Source organism: Mercenaria mercenaria, chromosome 7 (assembly GCF_021730395.1).
Source record: "Mercenaria mercenaria strain notata chromosome 7, MADL_Memer_1, whole genome shotgun sequence".
In the NCBI taxonomy this organism is placed as follows: domain Eukaryota; kingdom Metazoa; phylum Mollusca; class Bivalvia; order Venerida; family Veneridae; genus Mercenaria; species Mercenaria mercenaria.
In genome coordinates this window covers 69,453,391-69,480,338 of record NC_069367.1, presented here as the reverse complement: position 1 = coordinate 69,480,338, position 26,948 = coordinate 69,453,391, and the positions used below count along the sequence as shown (strand labels likewise).

The following is a 26,948-nucleotide window of genomic DNA, read 5'->3' as shown; positions in this document are numbered from 1 at the left end:
AAACTTGGTGTCAAGAGTTATGCACCTTGTGTCACATGATGTGGGTGATAAAATGGAACATGTATTTTAAGTTTGAATCAAATCCATTTGGTAATAACTGAGATAATAGATTTCGGGACGCGACGGGACGGGACGGGACGCGACAAACGCGACAAAACTGACTCCTATATACCCCCCTCAAACATGTTTGGTGGGGGTATAATGATAGGTACAGAATAAATTGCAGTATTGAACAGGACAATGTTAAATAACTTTGTATACCTTTGGACAATGGAAGCAACTGATGTGAAATCAATCTACTAGGTGTGCATCTTTTAATATGTCTTGTGTATAATGCACACCAACATGAATTACCTGACATGGTAACCTTACGGCTTTAAAGGTGAAGGAAGATCCCAAGAACTCTCTCAACATAATTTATTTCAAAGCACCTGCCATCACCATGGTAATCATGGCGTTTGTACATGCCATTAGAGTACTTTCTTCACATAAATGAATTCTACATGAGTGGGATTTTCAGCAAAGAGGTGAAAGTAACAAGTGAATGAAGTATTGCCATGCAATACAAAGTCCCCTACTGGAAGGCACCTAATTTTCTCTACTGCAGTATAACATAATGAACTGATATCTGTCAATGATGTATAAACAATATTGTACTATATATACAATATGTTATAACAAAACACTTGGATTAAAATTTATATATATAAAAACCTACAGTTGTTTTCATATTGAATTTTTTTGGCTGATTATAAAAATGTTATCATGTAAGTTATTTATAGTAACAACAAAGGGAAATTAATCTTTAAAAAAAAAAAAAAAAAAAAAAAAAAATCTATATAATATAAGTCCACAAGAAACTCTTTACCAGGTAGAGATAGGTCAAAATACACCTAAAAATTGGATGTAACATGCATGCTGTACCACAGAAAAGTGGTCTCGATTTTTCTCTACCGCCAGTAATAAAAAAGTTACAATAAAATCTATTTATAGTAACAACAAAGGGACGTAATTCTAAAAACAAGGGTGCCTCATGGTGGTGAACATTTGATCCAAGTTACATCAAAATCCCTCCATGCATGAAGAAGAAATGTTCCGTACAAAGTAATTCTTGAATTTGACCTTTGACCTCTAAATATGACCTTGACCTTAGACCTAGGGACCTGGTTCTTGCGCATGACATGTTGTCTCATCCAGGGGAATATTTGTGCCAACTGATATCTAAATCCTGCTTTGCATGACAAAGTTATAGACCGGACAGGAAAAAAATCCTCTTGACCTTTGATCTCAAAGTGTGACCTTGACCTTTAAGCTAGGGTACTGGGTGTTGCGCATGACACGTCGTCTCATCATGGGAATCATTTATGCCAAGTAATATTGTAATCCCTTGATGGATGACAGAGTACTGGATCGGACAGGGAAAAAACCTTATTGACCTTTGACCTCCAATTGTGACCTTGACCTTTGAGCCAAGGGTCTGGGCTTTGCGCATGACATGTTGTCTCATCATGGGGAACATTTGTGCCAAGTAATATTAAAATCCCTTCATGGATGGCAGAGTTATGGCTGGGACAGGAAAAAAACTCAGTTGACCTTTGACCCCCAATTGTGACCTTGACCTTTGAGCTAGGGGTCTGGGATTTGTGCATGACACGTCGTCTCATCATGGGGAACACTTGTGCTAAGTGATATTAAAATTCCTTAATGAATGTCAGAGTTATGGACCGGACACGAAACAGACCCTGTTCATGCTATGTTAACATTTGACTGCTAAGTGTGACCTTGACCTTTGAGCTAGGGGTTTGAAAGTTGTGCAAGACACATCGTCTTATTATGAGGTACATTTGTGCCAAGTAATATTAAAATCCCTTCATAGATGGGAGAGTTATGGACCGGACAGGAAAAAAGCCTTGTTGACCTTTGACCTCCAATTGTGACCTTGACCTTTAAGCTAGGGGTCCAGGTTTTGCGCATGACACGTCGTCTCCTCATGGGGAACATTTGTGCCAAGTAATATTAAAATCTCTTCATGGATGGGAGAGTTATGGACCGGACAGGAAAAAAGCCCTGTTGACCTTTGACCTCCAATTGTGACCTTGACCTTTGAGCTAGGGGTCCGGGATTTGCGCATGACACATCATCTCATCATGGGGAACATTTGTGCCAAGTAATACTAAAATCCCTTCAAGGATGGGAGAGTTGTGGACCGGACAGGAAAAAAGCCCTGTTGACCTTTGACCTCCAATTGTGACCTTGACCTTTGAGCTAGGGGTCCGGGTTTTGCGCATGACACGTCGTCTCATCATGGGGAACATTTGTACCAAGTAATATTAAAATCCCTTTATGGATGACAGAGTTATGGACCGGACACGAAATTGCGGACGGACGGACGGACAGACGGACGGACAGACGGAATGACGGAAAAGTGCATTCCTATAGTCCCCGAAACTGGTTTTCAACCAGTAGGGGACTAATAAGCGCTGACCACTTGGCCAGAAAGACCCCCACCTTATCTAAAAGCATTGATATATTTGGTATTTTTTACAGAGTGGTGCCAAGTATACAATAACAACCTGGTATTCAAGCCTTGCTATGTGCCAGCCTACCAGTAAGTAACAGGCTGCAGAAGAATCATCATTTCCAACTAAAGTGTGTTACAGCAGATTTTTCCAGTTTGGTACTATGTAGATCTACACAAATAAAATTGCTCTAAATTAAGAGATAGCAAGTTTGATCCTCTGAAAAGACTCTGCAATGCACCTCAAACAATTTATCCTCCAGCTCCACTCCATATGAGAAAGTTGTAAATTACTTTGTCAAAGATGATCTCTAGCGATGATTGAAATACTACTATTAAAATGGTTTTAAACTCAAATATAATATGAAACAAATCATCTTGTTGTAGGCAAGTCCTCTGTTTACAGTTTTTTAAAAATTAAAAAAAAAATCCAGTGACGGGTTTTAGATCTTTATTTCAATATAAACCTTTATTCCAATTCAAGGCATATAACAAACATTATACAATTAAATTGCACAAAGTCAAACTTCACAATGATCAGCATAATGGAATATTCATTTTGAACTTCAAACTCGTACAAATCCAATATTCTCTTTTACACACATATAACAAGATCATAGGACAACACTGAATACAAAAACAACTTACGTTTTTGTCAACTTGGATACAAGGTTATAAAACTGTGCCTCTAGACCTATCTCCGAATGAAGTCATTCCATTGGTCAGTTCAAAACTTGAGATTAGAAACAACCAATCAGATGCCCGAGTTTTGAAACTGGTCTCTAAACTTCGTTTCATAACCTTTGACCCTTGGATTAAGGTTTTCTTTTTCAAATAAATTTTGATGTGGAGTTTACGAAACTTTTGATGAACAATATGTGATGATAAACATGAATATTTCACACAAATTCCTGAAAGTTAATTAACAGCAGCATGCTGTATAAACTAAGGAACATAAAGAAAATACACCCAATTATTTTTGTTTCTGACCCAGCCCCCTCAACAAAAAACAACAACAACAACAACTAGACACAAATGAATCTAATACAGTTACACATATGGACAGCTAAATTATGTTGAGCTTTCTGAATAAACAATTCCATGTCTGTATCAAACACAATATATGTCTGAAATGCTAAGACTTCAATTTGTTTTTTTTTTTAAAAATCATTTCCCAAGACTCTGATTATAATCGGTGTATCTTGCTGGAAAATGGAAGAGGATTTTGTAGTTAAAATGAACCTCCTTTGAACGGAAAATTCACAGTAAAATGTCAGCACTTCAAGTAACATGATAATAAATTACACTGTACTGCATATTCACCTTATGCATCAAACAAAATTCCCATGTACACTTTATAATATAAACATAAACTTTAACATGCATCATGTTCACTAGGAACTCGTAACAAACTTTTTAAAACAATTTTTCAGTCCTCAAAAACACAATCGCACTTTTTTAACCACACTAAGCTGATATGAGATGCATTAAGTCTTTTTTTCAGAAACTGATATCATCTGCAGATCCCCTATAATTCTGAATGGAGTAGAATACACCTACATATGTTCTCATTTAAACTGTTATTTATGATTTTTTAACAACAAATACAATAGACAATTACTTTCCTCCTTAATTTCAAAGGAACCTCGTGCCTATTAACACAGTATGTGGAATATTGTATCATATTTCTATAAAACTGCCATCAGTTAAAACTTCAGTATGTAAATGTATATAAATAAAAAAAATCAAACTGACACCAGACCTTTAAGTGAAAACAAGGAAAAGATATACTTGTCAAAACAATTTACATGCCAGGTTCAGAAAACTGACATTAAAACAAAGCTCATACTATATATGAGCCGTGCCATGAGAAAACCAACATAGTGGGTTTGCGACCAGCATGGATCCAGACCAGCCTGCGCATCCGCGCAGTCTGGTCAGGATCCATGCTGTTCGCTTTCAAAGCCTAATGGAATTGGAGAAACTAATAGCAAACAGCATGGATCCTGACCAGACTGCGCGGATGCGCAGGCTGGTCTGGATCCTTGCTGGTCGCAAACCCACTATGTTGGTTTTCTCATGGCACGGCTCATATGATATTCTGCAAATTTGTATTAGAGTAGTTTCATACAGCATTTTGTAACTGCTTTAACTTTTGGAGGTGTCCATCAATTATATACTATATAAATCTTTGAATATGTCAATGTCAGTGTTATCATAAATCATTCTGTTGAGGAGTATTCTTGCCTCTGTAAGGGCATGTATTGCTCCGAGAGACATCTTTAAACACACAAGACAGACTAGTTTGTCAGAATGTATACAATATGAATGTGTAACAGGGTTACATTTCTTCGTGATCAAGTGCCTGAACATGTTTACAATTAACCTTTAAACACATTTATTCAAATTATTTTTTCATGATTAAGTACTAAAAGTAAGTAACATTAAAAACAGAAATAAAGTGCAGCAGTAGTTAGCCATTAAAGGGACTAAACTCCAGATTTCGGCTCAAAATGGCCTTTCTTTAAAACTGAAGTTGGTGGTCAAGAACTTGAGTTCATGTTTCTAAACTATCTTCAAAAATGTAAAATCAAGAAATAAAACATGCCCGAGCCAGAAATCGAATCCAGACTGCCCAAGCAAAAAAAAAGATTCCAACTTTATTGACCAATACACCATGGAGGAATTCATACTTAACAAAATGTTAAATATGAAGCTTTATAATTACGGCAGTTTACCTCCGGTATCCAATTACAAAAGGAAGTTTTCTCCTGTATCCCATTATAAATGCTTTTCGCTTTTGAATGGAAAAATTAGTAAAAAAACATCTTATTCTCATGTGTTTCAAAACAAATATAATCTGTCAGTGACTAAGTTTCAAATCCTTCTTTAGAAATATAGCAAAAAATAATTTACCAACATCTGAAAGTTTTCTCTTTTTTTGGTCATACAATCTGGAGATCAGTGCCTTTAAATAAGATAGTCTTCATGACCCTCGGATATTTACCTGACATTGACCTTCAACCCTTGAATACATCATGCAGACATTCACCTGACATTGACCTTCAACTCTTGAATACATCATGACACAATGAAAGGAAACAACTATGTTTTAGTATGAAAAATATTCCTTCTGAAAAACAATAGATATGACCCAGTATTAAAAAAACCCTACATTTTTACCTTGAAATTATCACCTTAAAAATGGGTGTCATTGGGATATGAATTCATGGCTTTCAACTTTTGAATATAGAAAGAAAGGGAATTTTATTTGTTTGTTAGAACTTAATTTTGTGGACTGTCTAAACCTTGTAGTCAATAGAAAATAGTCTCCCATGAATACTAATGATTCTACAGTAACCATTTGATCAAACTTTGGGAGAGGTGGTCCATATAATGATGCCTTTAACAAAGTTTGGTCAGGATTGATCTAATGGGTCATGAGAAGAAGCTGATTTGACGGGACACCTGGCCATCCACATATACCTACAGCTCCCCAGGAATCCTTGGTTCAGATCTGGTTGAGCTTAAAAACAATACAAAATAAGTTCAAATATAGCACAACATGTATAAATGGAATTCATTGTTATAATACGCAAGATAAATTATCCTATTAAGTGACTAAATGTATAATTTCAGTTTTCATCATTGTATATTATATATTTCTTATTCTCTGTGATTTAATCACTTGCTATCTTCACAACAAAATTAATGAACTTGTATGGAAAACACAACATTATCATAATATCCCAATAGGGTGTATATATTTCAGTCTGGGACTTAAATACAAAACTGTTTTGTAGACAAGCAAAAAATTCTTTTCCAGCTGTGAAGTTTGCTAGTTTGAAGCAAAACATTTGAAATAATTTAAAATAATTAACATCTCTGTTTCAGCTGGCAAACTTAATGCCTATTAGACACATCAACTGCAGTTAGCAATATTCAGATGAACTTCCATATAAAAATTAAATCAATGCAGAAAAAACAGCGCCTTGATATTGCGACTAGCCAATCTAAGTAGAGGAAAATCTTCCATTTCTGCTATGTCACGTATTTCCTGCGAGGGGCTCACAGGTTTAAAATTTTGTATATATTTGATTATCTAGTGACTTATATCTTAATTATTTTGAACACAAATATATTACAGTATGTGTATACATCAAAGCCTTTCTAAAGAGGGTACCTATACATAAACACCTGCCAGCATAGAGAACACAGATTAAAGTAAAACCTGCTTTAGCAGTCAAACAGCCAACCTGTCTTAAGCAGCCGGTGTCTCATTTCCCAAATGGTCATTTGTTCTATAAATTTACTGCATTAAGCAGCCACTTTTTCTCACTGCCTTGGCTGGCTGTTTAAGACAGGTTTTACTGTACTTATATAAATTAATCCCACCTAGATCTCCATGAATCAATTTATTTTATACTATGTATAAATGAAAATACTATAAAACCTGGAAAAAATGACATAGATCTAGAAGTATGCATCTAAATTATTACAGTTTTAATTATCTTAGATAAATACGCTCTATATAAAATGTATTCCATACTTTTGAAGTTGCATGTCACTGAATCAATTGCATGCTCTATTTAGAACAGGTAACATCACAGTGACAGACTGTCAGTAACAACTGGAACGTTATTCAAAACATATTAACATCACATACAGTGAATATAATGACTGGAACACTTATGAACAAATACAGTAATATCACAGTAAATGCTGCCTTCCATCTCAGTTGAAATGAAACTTAAAGTTAAATCCCTGATTGCCACCACCATGTCCAAATGGATTAAAGCCATGAAAGAATGGATGGGCGTGTCCTCCCTGTTGCTGTTCAGGGTCCAGTGGGTCCTCACCGTGATCATACTTTTCTCTCATTTCTGTAAGGAAAAAAATACAATCTCTGATAAATTGTTTGCTGGGGGTCACAATGGCCAAAATGTTTTATTTTGAGCCATTTTCAGAGCAAGAGTAACATGGTAAGAAATTAGCATAATTTCAAGAGACATATGAAGAAAGTTTGAGCCACCTTCATGAGATTACAGCAAATGAATGAGGTTTAAATGGCAGGAGGATCACTGCTTTTTTTTTTTATAGATATGAGCCATGCCACGGGAAAACCAACATAGTGGCTTTGCGACCAGCATGGATCCAGACCAGCCTGCGCATCCGCGCAGTCTGGTCAGGATCCATGCTGTTCGCTAACAGTTTCTCCAATTCCAATAGGCTTTAAAAGCGAACAGCATGGAGCCTGACCAGACTGCGCGGATGCGCAGGCTGGTCTGGATCCATGCTGGTCGCACACCCACTATGTTGGTTTTCTCAAGGCACGGCTCATATCATGCCAATTGCAACAGTAGTTCTATTTTCAGTTATATAATGGGGGTCACTGGTTTCACAACATTAATCACAGGCAGAGTACGAATGACCTCAGAGATAAAATTTCTTCTGTCTTCTGTAAAAAAATTCATGGAAAACTGTCTTCTGTCAAAAAATTCATGGAAAATCACACTTAGATCCTTTAGATTGTCTTTTCCTACCTAAATATAGCTGTTGCCAGGCTTTGCTGATAAAATATAGGCCAAGCTAATATGTATATAACTGTTCATTTTGAATTTTACATTTAAGGCAAACTGTGTCATGTCTTTATTTACAGGGATAAACTGGTTGTAATGGCCAAAAAGGCAAAGTCCTTTAACTAATTATGATACAGCATCTTTTATTGACATGGTAAGATTATTTCTTACTTTGACATTTTGTGTGTGCACTTCTGTTAATGTGACCTTCATATAACAGGTTAGGTTAATACTTTAAATTGCTATAAAATACCATAACAAATACTTACTTTTACCACACTAGACCACTTAGAGTTTGACTGTTAGATTCTTAACACATTTTTTTTTTTGCACTTTCACATACAGAATGATAATGGCAAGCTGTAATAATCCAATTTCTTTCTGTCTGACTGAATAAAACTATAAATAATCATGGATCTAACTTTTATGAAACGGGATATCCCTTTTAGGCATTATACAGGTACATGAGACAAACTATTGCCATTCTGCTAAGTTCTAGAGTGATTGTGTAAAAAAAACAAGACAGAAAAAAAAAACGTTACCTGGATCTGTAAGTACTTCTTTAGCAGCTGCAATGTCTCTGAACATTCTCTCTGCATGTTCTTTATCATCTCCCTGATGTTTGTCAGGATGCCATTTAGCTGCCAACTTTCTATAAGCTTTCATTATCGTCTTCTTCTTTGCATTTCTAAAAGATGATAATATTATAAACATACATTCATATAAATCTGGATATTTTCAAGCAAAAAAAACAACAAGGTAACAAATGATATTTACTTCTAAATTTTATTATATTCTTTCTTTCAGATAACCTATGTTGAGCCAAAAAATAGGGGCGCTGAGGATCTCTAACATTCACTGTAGATGATGAAAAATGATAAAAAGAGAAACAAGAGCACCGCCTGCCGATGCCCTCACTCGTCTGCAAGTGCTGGATAAAACCTAAGAAAATAGTTATAGCTCAGATTTTCCAAGTACAAAAAAGGACTCTTACAGTTTTTAAGAAAAGATGGACCTTTTTAACCAAACAACTTAAATTTTCTTTAACCAAACAACTCAAATTTAAATGTACAACAAGAGCACCGCCTTGCGGGTGCTGACGCTCATCTGATTTTTTTTGTGTAATAGAAATATTGTCCTACCCATGATTTTCTAAGTCTAAAAAGGGCCATCATTCTTGCAAAAAGCAGGATAGAGTTATGTTTCTTGATGTACAGTGTCCACTTATGATGATGAAAAACTGTTGCAAGTTTTAAAGCAATAGCTTTAATAGTTTATGAGAAAAGTTGACTTAAACATAATACTCAACCAAGAAAATGATTTTCTAAGTCCAAAACGGGCAATAATTATTGCAAAAAGCAGGATGGAGTTATGTTGCTTGCTGTACAGGGTCAGCTTATGATGGTGAACAAGTGTTGCAAGTTTCAAAGCAATAGCTTTGATAGTTTAAGAGAAAAAGTTGACCTAAACATAAAACTTAACCAAGAAATCTGATATTTTCTAAGTCAAAAAGGGGCCATAAATCTTGCAAAAAGCAGGACGGAGTTATGTTTCTTGCTATACAGGGTCAACTTATGATGGTAAACAAGTGTTGCAAGTTTTAAAGCAATAGCTTTGATAGTTTAGGATAAAAGCTGACCTAAACATAAAACTTAACCAAGAAAACTGATTTTCTAAGTCCAAAAGGGGAAATAAATCTTGCAAAAAGCAAGATGGAGTTATGATTCTTGATGTACAGGGTCTGCTTATGATGGTGAACAAGTATTCCAAGTTTCAAAGCAATAGCTTTGATAGTTTAGGAGAAAAGTTGACCTAAACATAAAACTTAACCAAGAAATCTGATATTTTCTAAGTACAAAAGGGGCCATAAATCTTGCAAAAAGCAAGATGGAGTTATGTTTCTTGCTATACAGGGTCAGCTTATGATGGTGAACACGTATTCCAAGTTTCAAAGCAATAGCTTTGATAGTTTAGGAGAAAAGCTGACCTAAACATAAAACTTAACCAGGCAACGCCGACGCCGACGCCGACGCCGACAACCGCTCAAGTGATGACAATAACTCATCATTTTTTTTCAAAAAATCAGATGAGCTAAAAAGGGCCATAATTCTAACAAAATGCAGGTTAGAGGTATGGTCTTTGGTCTACATAGTCCCCTAATGATAATAAACAAGTGTGCAAAGTTTCAAAGCTGTAGCTCTTATAGTTTTTGAGAAAAGGTGGACCTAAACAAAAATTTTAACCAATGCCAACGCCGACGATCAAGTAAAGACAATACCTCGTAGATTTTTAAAAAAATCAGAAGAGCAAAAATCAAAACTGTAAAATAATTGTTGGATCATACTGAAGTTGATCCTTTAAGCATCACCTGACTTAACACAATTTTTCAACATATTTTATTCATTAATGTAACATTAGCAAACTATTCTTTTTATTTAAATCCACAAAACAAATAAGGTATTACAAGTGCTTTATGAATATTTATGTTCAAATATTGAGAATGCTGCCATGTTACACTATACAACTATTACAAGAACTAGAGCTGCTTTTGAGAAAAGCGCATGTCTCCCACAACTGCCTAATCATCTAGATTGGCATTTCTCCTCCATTACATATCTGAGTCAACCATGCATCAAGACCTGTATCACTGGCATCAGTATTTTCGGTAATTCAAGGGTCATATTTCTGAAGTGCCTGGGCCGATTTGGCAAACACATTTTGTTCAAATTTGGTGAAGATCGGATGAAAAATGTTCGCCTTGGAGCGCAGACAAGATTTGTGACAGACTGACGGACACACACACAGACAGAAGTAAATCAATATGTCTCCCACCACAGTGGTGTGGCAGACATAATTAAACAGCAGTGGTGTGACTTTAGTGGTTACTGGCATGTTACTGACAAAATCTATACTGGCACAGGTCCCAAAAAACACTTCAAGCTTGCAACAGTTACTGTCATTTAAAAGGTTATTATATACTAGTACATAAACGTTACTTCCAGTTATTGGCATGGTATGCGATGTTTCAATGCCTCACCAATTATTATGACCTTCCGGTTACTGGCTTCAGTACCAAGTCTTTGTTCAGTACAACTTTCTTACTATTCATCATAATCCTAAATATAAGCATACATGTACAAGTATGAAATAATTAATACCTTTTATTTTAATTACATACAAATATTCAAATATAATACTGCACAAGATAAGTTACCTTTTAACCCCTAATATTTTATAATAGTCTCTTTTCTGTGAGTTTTTGAGCAATTTTTGAGCACGTTCAATTCCTTCCTTGGCTCTACGACTCTCTTGGTCTATATTCATGGCCTGTTGATACTCTTTCACAGCTGAAATTAACATTTATATAGAATCTAGCATTCTTTCATATAGTATTGACTTATTCAAAATTAATTCTATCAAATTCTTGTGCAGTTTACAAGCACTGTCAATTCAGTTCTTCAGTAACTTTTCTCTTATTACTAGTGGAAGATTCCAGTGATCCTTTCAGGATTTTAAGACATCAAGACAGAAATATTAACCATACACAAGTCAGCTGATGTCTATATCATTTCCAGTTTTGTTGGGTTTAAATACATGCTGACACATTTTAAGTCATATGACTGTTTTTCCAGCTTCTGATGGCGGATAATGACTCTTTGGGTATTGTTTCAGGCATGGTCTGTCGGGTACCTGGGTAGAACCAGTGACGGTCTGTAAGCCAGTTGAATGGCTTCCTCACCCTAAGCAAGGTTCAGGCACGGGCTGTTGGGTACCTGGGTAGAACCAGTGACGGTCTGTAAGCCAGCTGAATGGCTTCCTCACCCTAAGCAAGGTTTTGGAATCCACACTAGTGAGGGTAAGTGATTCAAAGCCAGCGACCTTACCATTTGGCCCCAGCAGTCCCAGGCATTGTTTTAAGATCACTTACCAGCTTCGTAATCTTCGTTAGCTATATGGGCCTCTGCTTTATCACACATTGCATTCACATTCTCTGGATCCATGTCTAACACTTCATTACATGCTTTCAATGCATCATTTCCATGACCACCCTATAATTTAATATCTACATAAGTTATCTGCCCCCTTACTAAGTTACTCTAAAATAATATTTTTTCACACATGTTTGATATATATTTCCTGTCTGTATTCGCAAAAATAAATACTCATGAATAAATTGTTAATGCTATAAACAGTCCTATATATAGTATAGGCCATAAGTTTGCCGAACATTACGAATATTCTACCTTTCAAACTAATTCATTTCATATGCAATAAAAAATACATGTAGCCTTTTGTTTTGGGTAGTGGACCCATAATGGCAATCAGTAACTTACATGCAGGTTATTTTGGCATTCTTCTGCTATAAATGAAGCGCATATGAACAAGAGCTGTCCGTAAGACAGCCAAGCTCGACTATTCGAAATATTGTCCCAGAAGCAGGAAAATATTACCCCAAAAGTTAAATATCAAAGAGTTTTAAGTTCAAAAGAGGGCATAATTTGACCAAAATGCATATCAGTTATGGACTTGCTGCTATCAACTAGTTTTATAGCCCCGAAAGCACATTTGAAGTTTCAATTCAATATCTGCATTAGTTTTGGAGATGGAAACATGCATGAAAACTTTAACCAGAATTTCAAAGTCAAAAAGGGGCATAATTTGCCCAAAATACATGCCAGAGTTATGGACTTTGACAGGTGAGGTTGTAATGATCTAGAAAATGAAAAAAAAGTTTCAATAATATGCCTTTTAGTAATTGACTGTATGTACTTGCACGCAAAACTTAACCAGGATTTCTAAGTCCAAAGGGGAATAAATTTCTAAATACAGAGGAGTTATGGGACTTGATCCAGTGAGGTTATTAATTGATCTGAAAAAGAAAATAAGTTTCAAATCTATATGCCATTTAGTAATAATGTATTACTTGCATGCAAAACTTTAACCAGAAATTGCTAATCCAAAAGGGGGTAAATTTGGCCAAAATGAAGGTCAGAGTTAGGGACTTGTGCAATCAACTAGTTTGTATAACCACAAGACACATGTGAAGTTTCAAATCATATCTGCATGTGTTTTTGGAGTAGAACTGCATGTAAAACTTCAACCAAATTTTCTAAGTCCTAAAAGGGGGCATAATTTGCTCAAAATACATGTCAGAGTATGGACTTGACCCAGTGAGGTTGGTAATTGATCTAGAAAAAGAAAAATAAGTTTCAAATTCTATTGCCTTTTAGAAATGCTGTATGTACTTGCACGCAAACTTAAACCAGAATTATCTAAGTCCAAAAGGGGGCATATTTTGCCAAAATGAAGGTCAGAGTTATGGGACTTGCTGCAACAACTAGTTTTTTAACCCCAAAGACACATGTAAGTTCCAAATCAATATCTGCATTAGTTTTGAGATAGTAACTGGCATGTAAAACTTTTACCAAAATTTTCTAAGTCTAAAAGGGGCATAATTTGCTCAAAATAAATTCAGAGATTATGGGACTTGACCCAGTGAGTTGGTATTGATTCTAGAAAAAGAAAAAATAAGTTTCAATACTATATGCCACTTTTAGAAATAGCTGTGTACTTGCACGCAAAACTTTAACAGAATTTTCTAAGTCCAAAAGGGGGCTAATTTGCCCAAAATGCATGACAGGTTATGGATTGACCCAGAGAGGTTGGTAATTGACCTAGAAAAGAAAAAATAATTATCAAAGCTATAATCCCTTTAATTGATGGCTGTATGTACTTGCATGCAAAAACTTAACCAAGGTGTGACGCCGACGCCGGCGCCAGGGTGAGTAGAATAGTTAGACTATTCTTCGAATAGTCGAGCTAAAAATGATTTCTGTAACAACCGTAGAATTCCAAAATCACATACAGACTAACTTTACGGAATTTTATTACAGGTCCACTGCCGTCAAATATTTTTTCTTAAAGTAATGGAAGATGGAGTCTGTACCCTTCTAAAAGATAAATGACACCAAATAAACTTACCTTAGCTAAGCAGTGGCATATATGTGATTTTGCTGTATGAACAAAATGGAATGCTTTGGGTTCAGTCTCCATAATTTTCTTAGCTTTTTTTACACAATCATCGTAATGTTCACCATTAGATAGTTCTTGTGCTTCCTTTAACTGTTTAGCAAGTTTTTTCACTTTTTTATAAAATGGAAAACACTCTTTATGATCTGGATCCAGCTTTAAACACTCTTTTACTTGACTGAAAGAAGAAGTCATATAATGATTATATATTTCGTACAACAATAAAGCAGAAATATCGCACAATATTTACAACTTTTGACCCAATTTTACACCAGTCAATTCACAATGTTTGAAGAAAAAGTTCTTACAACTTAAATTTACTATTCTTCATGACTGCTTCCTGAATATTAAAATACGAGACTTAAAAGTTTGAATACAACTTCTTCAGATCTATAGTGGAGTACAACCTAATATACAAGGAGTCATCTTTTCAGGTGGGTACGCCTGCCTGTATTCAGCATAAACTTACTTTCAGGTATTACTGGTAGTGTAAGTCAAACAGTTTAAGGCATTAATAGGCCCCTCGGTAGAACCATCTTCTCTTTCTGTGACGGAATTGGACCTTGGCAATAAATAGCGTCCCCTCTTTGAGGGACAAACTAATGTCAGATACTTACCAAAATGGACCCTTACAGGCCTGCACCATTTAGAAACTCAAAGATCTGGGTATTAGGATATGAAGATGATACTGGAGACCAGTCTATAATTGCAGCATCTGACTGGTTACTTCATTGCACAATCTCAAAACTGCTTAATGGAAGGTAGTTATTTAACTTTTAAGTAATTTAAGACTGCTTTCTTAACTAAGTTTAATTTCTTTTTAGTTTAATGTCACATCAACACAATTATAGGTCATAATGGCAACTTTCCAGCTTTTGGTGGTGGAGGAAGACTCCAGGTGCCCATCCAGGCACAATTTCACTATGGTCAGGCATTTGGGTAGAACCACAGACCTTCAATAGTAACTTAGTTTAATATCTCAAAAGTCATATAATTACAACTCTTGATAGTCCATGCCTATACTTTCAAACCCAGGTTTGCAAAATATAAATCATGTACAGTACTTACGAGAGGGATTCATCTGCATCACCCATATCATATAACAAATGGGACAACTTCAAGAATCCTTTTGTATTGTCATTTCTTAATTTTGTTGTAGGACGTATATCACTAACAGCTTTACCAAGATCTCCCTGAGCAATGTAACACTCTGCTCTGATCTCTCGTAAGTCTGGATCCCATGGACACAACTGGAAAAAATACCATGTAATAATACCAGAGTTTAGCAGATCAATTAAGTCCATAGTCACACAAGTTACAAACCAGGCAAGTGGAAGAGAATGAGGAATATGGGTTACTATGAATCCACATGACATATAAGACAGTAAAAAGAGATGTAAAATAACATTTGGAAGGGTTAGGGTTGGGGTGGAGGCAGAAATGTGAGGGGGGTGGGGTTGAGGGTACTAACAATCCATATTAGACAAAGTGATGTAAGAGATGTATAAAGAATATTTCTCTTTCTTGGAATTGAGCGGGGGGAAATTTTGAGTAGTGTGCTATAATCTGACCCCAGTGACCTTGACCTTTGAGCTTTCCGACCCTATACCTAAATATGTCTGTCTCTTTCTAAGATCAAGTCTTATGTGAGATTGATAATTACTGCAGCAGTGAGAAGATGTAGGAATGCCATAAAACTTACCAGATCCTAAACTACCAGATGTCTACCCCTTTCCAAGACCAACACTTCTGTGAAGCTGATGACAACAGGGGCAGTAATTATGAACATATAGTGAAATCAGGAAGATTGCCATAAAACCTTAATCAGCATTATTACAAAATATTTAACCCCAAGTGACCTTGATCTTTTAGATGCCTGATCCTGAACTATATGACTTCTGTACCTCACAGAGAACCCTCATGTGAAATTTGATGATAAAAGCGCCAGTAGTTAAGAAGACATATGAAGACATATGACAATTAAACACTTGCCAATAGCCTTCCTTCTTCTTCAAAAAGAAGAGATAAAAACTGACTTCATTAGACTCTAAAAATATAACAAGCTATCATCATGATACAAGTCTTACATGTTTTATGGTCCTTGGGAAAGTTCAATGACTTTTCTATGTCTATGCAAACAAATATCATGCAAACAGAAACATAATAAGATATACTGAACTTACATCAATTGCTTTAGATAACAATATAATAGCTCCTTGGTAATCCCTATTGTGAAACATCATTTTTGCATGCTCAATTTCGTCTGCTAATGGTTCTATTTGATGCAAATAATTCATTGCCTCCTGGTTTGATGGATCCCTCTGATGCTGAAATATACACAAAACACAACGATTGGAACAAGATAGTGCTCTCCACTATTTGAAGCCATTCCATCTAATACTAGCTTACATACTAAAGCTTTAGCAAAATATTTTAAGTTGAAAAAAGGGCAAAATACTGCTAAAATGCCATAATGGATATTTCCTAATTCATTCAAGATAAAAGGTACACTTACAATTTCTTCAAAATCTCTTGCTGCAGCTTCCAAGTTACCCTGTTTAAGGTAGACGTTTCCCCTCTGGGTCAGCGCCTGAAAATTACAATAAGTAACACTTTAAAGGTATACTTTTCCCCTCTGTGTTAATGGCTGAAAATTGTTTGCAAGATTATGATACATATATACCTTAAAGGAACACTAGCATTAAATGTATTATGAACTTTCAGGCTGAAGGGATGAAAATGTTACCACAAAATATGAACACATGAAACATGGAGTAACTTATTTAATAAGTATGATAATATTTAACACTGTAAAGCCTCAAAACAGCAACAAATTGAACAATAGTAGAATTAAGGTAATTGACCTAACACATAATGACTACACCACTAGTTTATCTTGAACATTCCCAGCCACTTATTTCATCACCAAGAGTAGTGTACCTATAATTGTAACACTTCATTTTTGTACTCTTGTATGATATTTCGGCATACGGTGGCTGTTAGTGTAGCTTTCTGTATCAGCAGTGAACGTCGATATTGCATGAGATTTAATCGAATATTGAAATGTTGAAATATTGATAGAAATTCAAGTACTGTAAAACAATTAATTTCAACAGGGAAAAACTGCTGCACACTGCGGCTTTAAACTGACTAATTTTTTGCAGACTATATATATTTGATTTAATTTTATGCTTTAAATGAATGGTGGCGAAACTCTAAAAAGTTTCTGTGAGGAATTTCATAAATATTTTGTATTTCTTAATTTTGCATACTATAGACTTTAACAAAATATCCAAATTACAGTAAAAAAACTCACAAAATCCTTGGTACTTACAGCAACAAAACCAGGTCTGAGCTGGATGCTTTTATCTAGGTCAGGCAAAGCTGACTTGGATTTTCCCAGTGCTAAATATACTGTTGCCCGTCTAAAATACAATAAATAGTTGCTGGGGTCCTTCTCTGAAACAGAAGGGAACTTAGTTATTCAATCTACTTTATAAGTCATTCTGAAAATTAGTTTCCATTGTAGTTAAGGTAGTGGACCCGTGTTATTTGATAATACACATGTCTGTGGTACGAGATTTTGGCATTTGTCTCTGTTACTGACATGTATGTGCTTGTATGAGACAGATTTACAGACAAGGAATGCTGGTGTGTAAATATAAATGCAAGGTAATAAATTGCCGATTGTCAGTACGGGGCCAAGGGGTCACACTTGTTCAAAACTGTTTCAAGCCATTTTCTGTGTAAAACAGTGCAAATGTAGAATTATTAGAAATCGACATAAGAAAAGGTATTATTTTAACAGCCAAGTGAAAACAGTTTGACAATGTGCATAATGGTGCGATCCCTTATCCCTAGGTCCACGACTCTACTGAAAGGCATTTTTTACAAGTATATAAGTTATGTTACCAAAGTTGGTTTCAGGGAAACTGCAAATTTAAAAGAAAATTTCTGCAAGTAAGACACCTGTAACAGCCGCTGCTGTACAAGAAAAAACCCTTGAATAATAAAATAAGCCATTCCAGTAAGCAAAAAGAATACTGTAACTTTATAATTATTAATTTTCTAGTACGAGGGGCCTACAAGGCAAGTGGTTAAAGTAGATGACTTTGGATGTCTCGCATCTCACCAAAATGGGTTCAACATCTTACTTTAATCTTTAATTCTTCACCAGCTGGTAAACAAACGGTTGGAGATCCTATCAAGGAGCCCACCTGTACCTGAAAGTACCTGGGTCTTACTCCAAGCTGAAGTCACCAAATGATCTACATTGTGTTGATGCAACTCTAAACCAAGACAAACTTTTGAGTATAAACTTACCAACAGCAATGTCAAAATGTGAGAGAGCTTCCACCATGTTCCCTGCAGCCAACAACTGCTTCCCCATCTCCAGATGCTTGCTAGCATCTTCTGAGGTAGCTATAACAACTGCAATAGAACAAATATAAACCAGTCATACAATATACAGGTGGGTGATAAAATGCAAGCCATTTTAAATTTGTTTAATTTAGCAGAAGGGCCACCTAGCATAATATGCCATTCTTAAATTGAAAATGCTATCAACATTGCTTCATGTAGGGCTGTAAAACTGCCAAACAAATGCAGAAAGAAAAGAAATAACCATACTGTTAAAGTGCAAGGGCCATAAGAATGACAAATATAAATGAAATTCAATAATATTGACTGCTCCAAGATTAAAAAGAAGTAATTCTCCTTGATCTTTATAGACTTCAAACAACAGCTTCTAACAGTACTCTTGACTATTTGAAGCCCTTCCACCTAATATTAACTACTGGTAACATACAAAAGGTTTTGCAAAATTTAAACAGGGAATGGCATTGGTCCTTTGATAATGCTGATGACCTATGACAACCTGTATACTGGTATTTGCAGAGAGGATACTGTTAGCTTAAATTAATGGTACTATTTCCCAGCAGTAAGAAATATAAGAAAAAAACATTATAACCTTTTTACTAAAAAAAACGTTTCCCATTCATTTCATGAACACATTGCAGGCGATTAGAAATGGAAGTAAATATAATTCATCAATCCTAAAAAAACATGATATTGCATCTAGTATCCATCGTGCTAAGCTCAGATCTCTTATTTTTAATTTGCACTTGTATTGTGCTCATAAATTCTTGGTCTGTTTCAATTTTTACCTGACCCCTAGCCACTTCCATTATAAAAGTATTTTAGGTAACTCTGAATCCAGATGTATGGATCATACACTAGACAAGCAGTAAGGGCCTGTCCAGAGTACACCAATGAACCTCCCTTTTGAGTATTGCGGATTAAATAATTGTTTTTAAGCGTAAACTCTGAATCCAGTGTTTGGATCCATACCATCAGACAAGACAGTTCAGAGTGCCAATGTCCAGAGTAGCACAATGACCTCCTTTTGAGGTATTGCGGATTAATTAAGAAATCAAAAATTTGTTTTACATAGCGTAAAACATGTGTTTGTTTATCGACAAAGACGTTCGAGATCCAACACAGGAAGCACATGCCTCTAGGTGATTACTGACATTACGCAATAAAAACGTGTTAATTACCTCGTTAATCGACTGCCCGTGTCATCGCTATTGATCGATAAACCAATCTGCCATGTGTCCGATATGGAGCATTGATTTTTCACACTGTAATTATTATTTTCTCTTAGTCAAGATAGTTTGACGTTCAGATTGTTTTATATTTGTGACGGGGCAATCTAACGTCAAAACTTTGTAGGACCAAAATAATGGAGGATAAATCAAAGTACATGTACACAGTCATGTAAAGTTATTAGTTTTATTGCTTGCGCATATTGGCATGTAGACGGTAAACATTAATCGTGTACAGTACATACATAGGTTTAAATCACTAGAACATTCGTAATTTTGGATATTATTTGATATTTTTTACATATTAAATCAATGAGGAATTGAATCCTCTTTCGATACATGTTAGTTTTGAATTTATGGCCAATTTGTGACAATAATTAATCGACATTTAAACCTGGTTAAATCAAAATCCCTGAGGCCTCCATGCACGAAGAAGAAATGCTCCGGACAAAGTTGTCATTCTTGTATCCTTTGACCTCTAAGTGTGACCTTGACCTTAGACCTAGGGACCTGGTTCTTGCGCAAGACACTCCATCTCATGATGGTGAACAATTGTGCCAAGTTACATCAAAATCCCTCCATGCAGGAAGAAGAAATGCTCCGGACAAAGTCATTCTTGAATTTGACCTTTGACCTGTAAGTGTGACCTTGACCTTTGAGATAGGAACCTCGGGTTTGCGCATGACACTCCGTCTCACTGAGGTTTACATTCATGCCAAATATACACAAGATTGCTCCATGCATGTCAAAGTTATGGTCAGGACAAACAAATCCGGACGGATGCACGGACGCACACACACACGCACATACACCAAACAGCCATTTGGACAACTATGTCTTCGCTTCCGCAAGCGGGCTCGACAAAAACTGTTAAAAACTGGTGAATTTTGATATTTTTTGTTCTTTTTGTTTTAATTTATATTTTCTAGATAAAATAAAGAGCTACAGTGAAACACTGCTCGCTCGAGGTCGCAAGGGGATGAGCAAAATGCTCGAGTTATCCATGGTTTCGAGCGACCCGAACATTGACCAACATAAGTAGAAAATAGAATTTTGTTTTACCAGTTGTCATCGGGATCATTTGCAGAGTAAATGGTGATGCGTAATAATAACATACTTGTGACATTTAGAAAAAACGTATTAAAAACGTTATCTATGATAGACGTTTCAATATGTAATTTGTAAATGGCACATATTAAGAAGCAACTAGGACTTTTAATTTTCATTTATCAACAAGTGCATATCAAAATTATCGTCTCAATTTTATGAAAAGTCTATATCATTTCCTTTATTTGCATGCAAACAACTGCTGATTAAAATACTAAGATTTCATAACGATCAATTATTGATTACTTAAAACTTCTTTTCTGCGAGAAGATCCCGCAGAAAAGAAGTTTTAAGTAATCAATAATTGATCGATATTTGATCAATAGAACTTTTCTTTAACCGTTTATCAATAATTAATCTCATTAATCAGATCAAATATACCGACAAACAAACATTTTGGATAGTCATAGAATAGACCAAACAATTCTCACGGCGTTTGAAAATTTTTAATTAACCGATACATTCTGACCAACGAAGGTGTGAAAAATTTTGACACCTCTGCTCGAGTTTGCCAGAAGAAGCAAATAGAAAATTAATACACAGGGACCAGATGTCATGCTCGAGCGATCGAGTTATTGATGCTCGACCCAGCCATGGTAATTTCACACAGAAAATAGAAGGAAATCGGCCGGGACCACATGAATTGCTTGAGCGAGCCTGGGTACTCGAGTCATCGATGCTCGAGCGAGCGGTGTTTCACTGTATCTTGAAAACTTTTATTTCAATTATAGCTTATCATGATATATATCAGTGAGGAAAATATCAAAACCAAACCTGATCTACTTTAATAGATATTTGAAATTACCTACCCCTACCCCATTGTACATCGTACGTCAATTTTAGGTAAATGCTACCCAAAAATAAGGGTGAAATTTTTTTTTTTTTTGCAAAAAGTAGAATCTATTTGGTTAGCCATATTTTAATTATTAAGCAACAATTTTTGGCAAAACTTTTGTAAGAAAGCAATTTTCGAAGAAACATTTTTCAAAATGGCGGATATCCTGAAAAAAAAACGCTCGTACATCCTAAAGCTTGGCACTATGTACCCATTTTGATCATTTTAAAACACGGAATTTTCTTGTCTGCATTTAGCAGATTGTAGACGAGTACTCTTTCAATATTGTTGGGGCCTCAAAACAAGTATGCGCATGCGCACTGAAAGCACATGCCACTTCCCGCAGCAAGAACTGTCGCAACATTTCATGAACAAATGTAAATATTCCAATTTTGTAAGTTTTACTTATCAATTTACAATTGTTGCAGTGGTTGTTGCACATAAAGCAAGCGTCTGTTTATACTTGTCAACAAATGATAAAAAAGAATGCAGAAATAAGCATTTACGGGACTGTCCATGTTTCTGGGTCGTCCGAAATTCTGGGTCGCAAACCAGTAAACTTTAATTCTTAAAACACAAATTTATAAAAAAAAAAAATTTGATGAATGGAAAGCTTATAAAACAAGCAATTTATTGATTAATTTGACTATTATTTCGAAATAAAATGTATTAATTATAAATGCTTATTGCTTAACTACTATTTTTCTAGAACATCACACTGCCGCTATTGAAATTAAATATCATTTAAAACAGTTTTTCAGTGAATTTTTTTTAAAAATTTGAATATTAAAATACGAAAATTTTAAGTACCGTAGATTCCCATGTATAGTGTGCACCCAAGTATAATGCGCACCCCCAATTTTAGCCCAAAATCCTGGGAAAAAACATTTTTGGTCAATTTTTTGGTGGATGGAAAACGAAAGTAGAGTTTACACCGACACCGGTAATAAATTTTACCTCCGTGGCAAAGAGCAGCATCGGTCTCGTGGTACTATCGATTTTTGTTTTCTCAAAAAATAAAACCAGTAAAATATTGTTATATTTGTTGTTTTTTCTTTTTTAATTAAATATTTTGAATAAATAGAAAGCAACTGTTTCAATATTTCGGAATGGTATATTTCAAAATGACATGAGCTTCTCAATTCAAACCGGTAACAAAAGCTGTGATAGTCCTTTTGTTATGATCAAATGGCCAGTAATTACCGGCAATTAGCGTGTCACTTTGTGTCAATTTGTGTTGTTCAAAGTTTGATCTCGGTTAAAGATAATACTCGATCTTTAATTAGCATCATAATTTTTGTGATTAAAAATATCTTTCTTTTTTTTTTTTTTTTTTTTTGGATTTAACGTCGCACCGACACATGATAGGTCATAATTTTATGGCGACTTTTCAGCTTTTAATGGTGGAGGAAGACCCCAGGTGCCCTTCCGTGCATTATTTCATCACGAGCGGGCACCTGGGTAGAACCACCGACCTTCCGTAAGCCAGCTGGATGGCTTCCTCACAATATTTCTTTCATCAAAATATTAAATTTATATGAAATCAAGAAAAATAAACCACTCGATCTTTTACGAAATGTAAAGGCAACCTTAGATTTTAGCGGTGACAGCATGGAGAGTAGTTACCCTTTACCAAAATGGCGAAAATCGGAAACAAAACTTGTTTTGAAGTTGGAAAATCGTCTATACCTGTGTATAATACCCATGATTCGGGGGTGGTCCCGGGGGTAAAAAAAACTGGCATTATACATGGGTATCTGCGGTATTTCAAAACTGTTTTAGTTTTGAAAATCCAGTGAGAAAATTGTTAAAATTAAAAAATCTGATCCTATAAAAATAGATGAACAGATTTTAATGAGCGACATCATGGTGATCTCGCCATTTTTGATTTTGGCCAACTTTTGTTTTATCAGCTGAATAATGTAGTGATTTATTAGTGACAATTAAAAGTAAATCTTTATTTATTCACACAAAATTTTGTCAGCAGATAGGTATTAATATCTTTAGTAAATAATATGTATCATTACAATTTACATCTTTAACCGAACGTCTATAAAATCCCGAGAAAAGCAGGCTAAGTGTCCGTTTACCAGACGACTAGACACTTCCTGCAGATAAATATTGATACCTTTAGTAAATAACAGGTATGACCGTATCAGTAAGTTTATTCATTACTCATTAGGAAATCTTTTATCAGAAGTCTTGAAAATCCCAAGAATTTTCTAGCCGTCTGGTAACCGGACAGCTAGAAACGCAGGCTAGGCTTCTGATTACCGGACAGCTAAACACTTCCTAAACAAAAGGCAGTGGCTAGAGAACCGGAATCGGTTCCCTAGACAGCAAACTTATTCGTCCGGAACTGGTTCTCTAGCCAAATTACCATGCATAGGCTAGGGAACTGGAATTTTATTTCTATGCATAAAGTGTCGAAATTCACTTTGTTTCGTTTGGAAAGTGTCATGCATGTTGTTGTCTAAATTATTTTCACCATTTCAGCAAGCTAGCTATGCCCTTTCATTTATCTGTGTTTATTTGTCTCCAAAAGACTTAGTGTACTCGCCGTATTGGAATGATAAAATAAACTTGTACGAATGAATGCGGAAATCATCGGCATTGGAGGAAGCCAAAATAAACCTGAAATTTAAACTTGAAAAGGTACAATATAATAAAAGAAACAATTAAAACAAACTAAGTAATTTCTGTTAATTTAAAGTATTTATCACATATCTTTGAACGTGTAATGCTGAGGTGTTACAAACCAGCAATAAAGTGATCAGATAATCTACATGAAGTTTTAATGGCAATTAAATTAGTTTGTACATTTATGAACATGTAATGACGCAAAAACAAATTAATAGCGAGCGCGTAGCTCGCCTTACGGCAATGTGTAGGCGAATATAACAAAGGTGTGCCGAATGGGGCAAAGTGATGTAGCTGAAAAATTTTCCTCTCGTCTGGGCGCCGCCATTTTGGGTGCCGCCATTTTGTTTTCCTTCCGTCAAAGTCGGGAAAATTGTTTTTTTTTTTATTTTATATTTGAGTTAAAATCTCTATGTTCATTAGGTGTCTTTATTTTTAAAAAAGTTATGTTATGGAAATAATTTCAATTTTGCTTTTATTTTACAAAGTGCGTGTCCCCAGCGGACAGGTGCTCACAGGAAATGCTTTGTTGGCAGTGAATACAGAACTTCATTTGATTGCTGAATATTATCCATCACTCAAAAATAATGCAAGAAAGATTTCCAGTTGGTAGAAAAAAATATGATTTTCTTTTAAAAGATCAAGCATTGGCCAGAAAATGGGATAAAATATCATAAATAAGCATAAAGCCCTAAGAACGCCACAAACAGGTAATGAGTCACCGTGACACCGGCTTTCCATAAATTTTGCAACATATGATATTCGCTGTTACAGGTATAATGACACTAAATTTTTGTTTCTTTTCAAGTGAATAGGTTCTCGGAATTGTTTTAAGCAGTGAATAGTTTCTTTGCCGTTTAAGCTACGCTCGCTCAGAGGCTTTGCCTTTTTCATATTATTTTTTTTTTTTAAATAATTCAAACCTTGTACATGTTTAAAACAAATAATATTTAAAGACGACAAAGTAGTTTTCATTTCATTTCGTACTAGTTTATATCATTCCAAAATGATGGACTCGGTATGCTGCAAGTACGTACACTTTTGGAGACAGTAATGGCAGATAAATGAAGGCAGTGGCTACGATTACGGTACCGTAATCCTAGCCTCCGGTTCTAGGATTACGGAAGTTCTGTATTCCTAGACAACCCTATGAGGATAGGCTAGGATTACGGAAGTATTTAAGAGACATCAAAAATATGTTAGGACATGCATAAATGATGTTGTAAATTTCTTATTTCACTTTATTAAAATAGCGATTTTTGATGCCTGCCTTATTATTCTGTGTTATCTATCCGCCATTTTGGGTTAGTATAATCTTAAACGCTATATTAATGGCGGCCCGCGGAAATATTATAGAAATATGAGGGTAAAAGTAAGGTTTAAAAAAATATTCTATACTTTGATTTTTTTTATTTATAACCATATTGTATGTTATTAAAGACCATTTGTGTTGATTTGATGACAAAAATTGCAGGTATATATGAAACATAGATAATTCTATAATATTTCCGCGTGCCACCATTAAGATTATACTAACCCAAAACAGCGGATCGATAGCACGAAATAATAGTGAAATAAGTAATTTTACAACGTCATTTATGCATGTCCTAACATATATTTGATGCCTCTTAAATACTTCCGTAATCCTAGCCTATCCTCGTAGGGTTGTCTAGGAATACGGAACTTCCGTAATCCTAGAAACAGAGGCTAGGATTACGGTACCGTAATCGTAGCCACTGCCATAAATGAAAGGGAATGGAAAAATTAATTTAGATAATGATATGCACGCTACTTAATAAACAGAAACAGAGTGGATTTCGGCAGTATTAAAAAATTCCTGTTCCCTAGCCTATGCATGGTATTTTGGTTAGAGAACCAGTTCCGGACGAATAAGTTCGCTGTCTAGGGAACCGATTCCGGTTCTCTAGCCACTGCCTAAACAAAATTCCTAAATGATTTGGATTTTGAAAATTCGATTAAGAGGAAGATAATTTTGTATCTTTAAAATAAATTTGGGAATTTTAAAATGAGGGTTTTGATTTTCATTGCTTAAGCTAATTTGAGTCTTCCGATTGAGAGACAATGTTAAAATCAAGAGTCTGAAGAGAATGTCTCAAATATCCAGCCTCCAGGTGAAGTGTCCGAGTCCACACGGTTTACTTACCATCAAAAAAGAAATCCAGAGATAAAGTAATGACAGCAAGTGATTTAATCACTTGTAAAATATCTTTAGACACCATTTCTGCTAACAATCAATTATCAGCATCATCTGAAATGTTTCCTAACTTTTACAGGACTTTCGTGTATTTACTCGTGGGGTTACTCGATTGGCTAATATGTTTACTTCCGGGTTATGTATCATAGACTGGTACACGGTATTTCCTAATTGCCATTTCCTAATCCCCGTACCGTCCGTAGTCGTACGTAAATTCGGCAACAGTCGGTTTTGCACAACAACCGCAGCCTATGTTTAGAACTATTTTGCGGACATTCTATAATTATAACTGATTGAAACTATTTACAATAGAAAAATACGTATTTTAAATTCAAGGTGCGGAACCGTGCACGCAAAATCTACAAGTGGGTGTTATGCTATTAAGTGTTACGGTAATGACAAACAAAAAGTATAATCA

General features: G+C 35.3%; 1 protein-coding gene across 1 annotated transcript; it reads right to left on the bottom strand.

Annotated features, from left to right (window-relative positions):
- Positions 1 to 2,952: 2,952 nt before the first annotated feature.
- Positions 2,953 to 26,651, bottom strand: LOC123553978 (dnaJ homolog subfamily C member 3-like). The gene is made up of 11 exons (XM_045343782.2): positions 26,480 to 26,651; positions 18,451 to 18,558; positions 17,462 to 17,586; positions 16,643 to 16,717; positions 16,311 to 16,454; positions 15,196 to 15,377; positions 14,080 to 14,305; positions 12,026 to 12,146; positions 11,312 to 11,444; positions 8,640 to 8,785; positions 2,953 to 7,401 (listed from the first exon to the last, which is right to left on the bottom strand). The coding sequence occupies exons 1-11, from the start codon at positions 26,553 to 26,555 to the stop codon at positions 7,253 to 7,255; spliced, it is 1,485 nt and encodes a 494-aa protein (XP_045199717.2). The 5' UTR covers positions 26,556 to 26,651; the 3' UTR covers positions 2,953 to 7,252.
- Positions 26,652 to 26,948: the final 297 nt, after the last annotated feature.

Excerpts from the sequence above, each read along its gene's own strand:
- LOC123553978 (XM_045343782.2), bottom strand. The coding sequence starts at position 26,555 with ATGGTGTCTAAAGATATTTTACAAGTGATTAAATCACTTGCTGTCATT. Across the intron at positions 18,559-26,479 it reads TCTGGATTTCTTTTTTGATG|TTGTTATAGCTACCTCAGAA; the intron begins GTAAGTAAACCG and ends GTTCTATTGCAG. Across the intron at positions 14,306-15,195 it reads GATGCAGATGAATCCCTCTC|TCAAGTAAAAGAGTGTTTAA; the intron begins GTAAGTACTGTA and ends TTCTTCTTTCAG.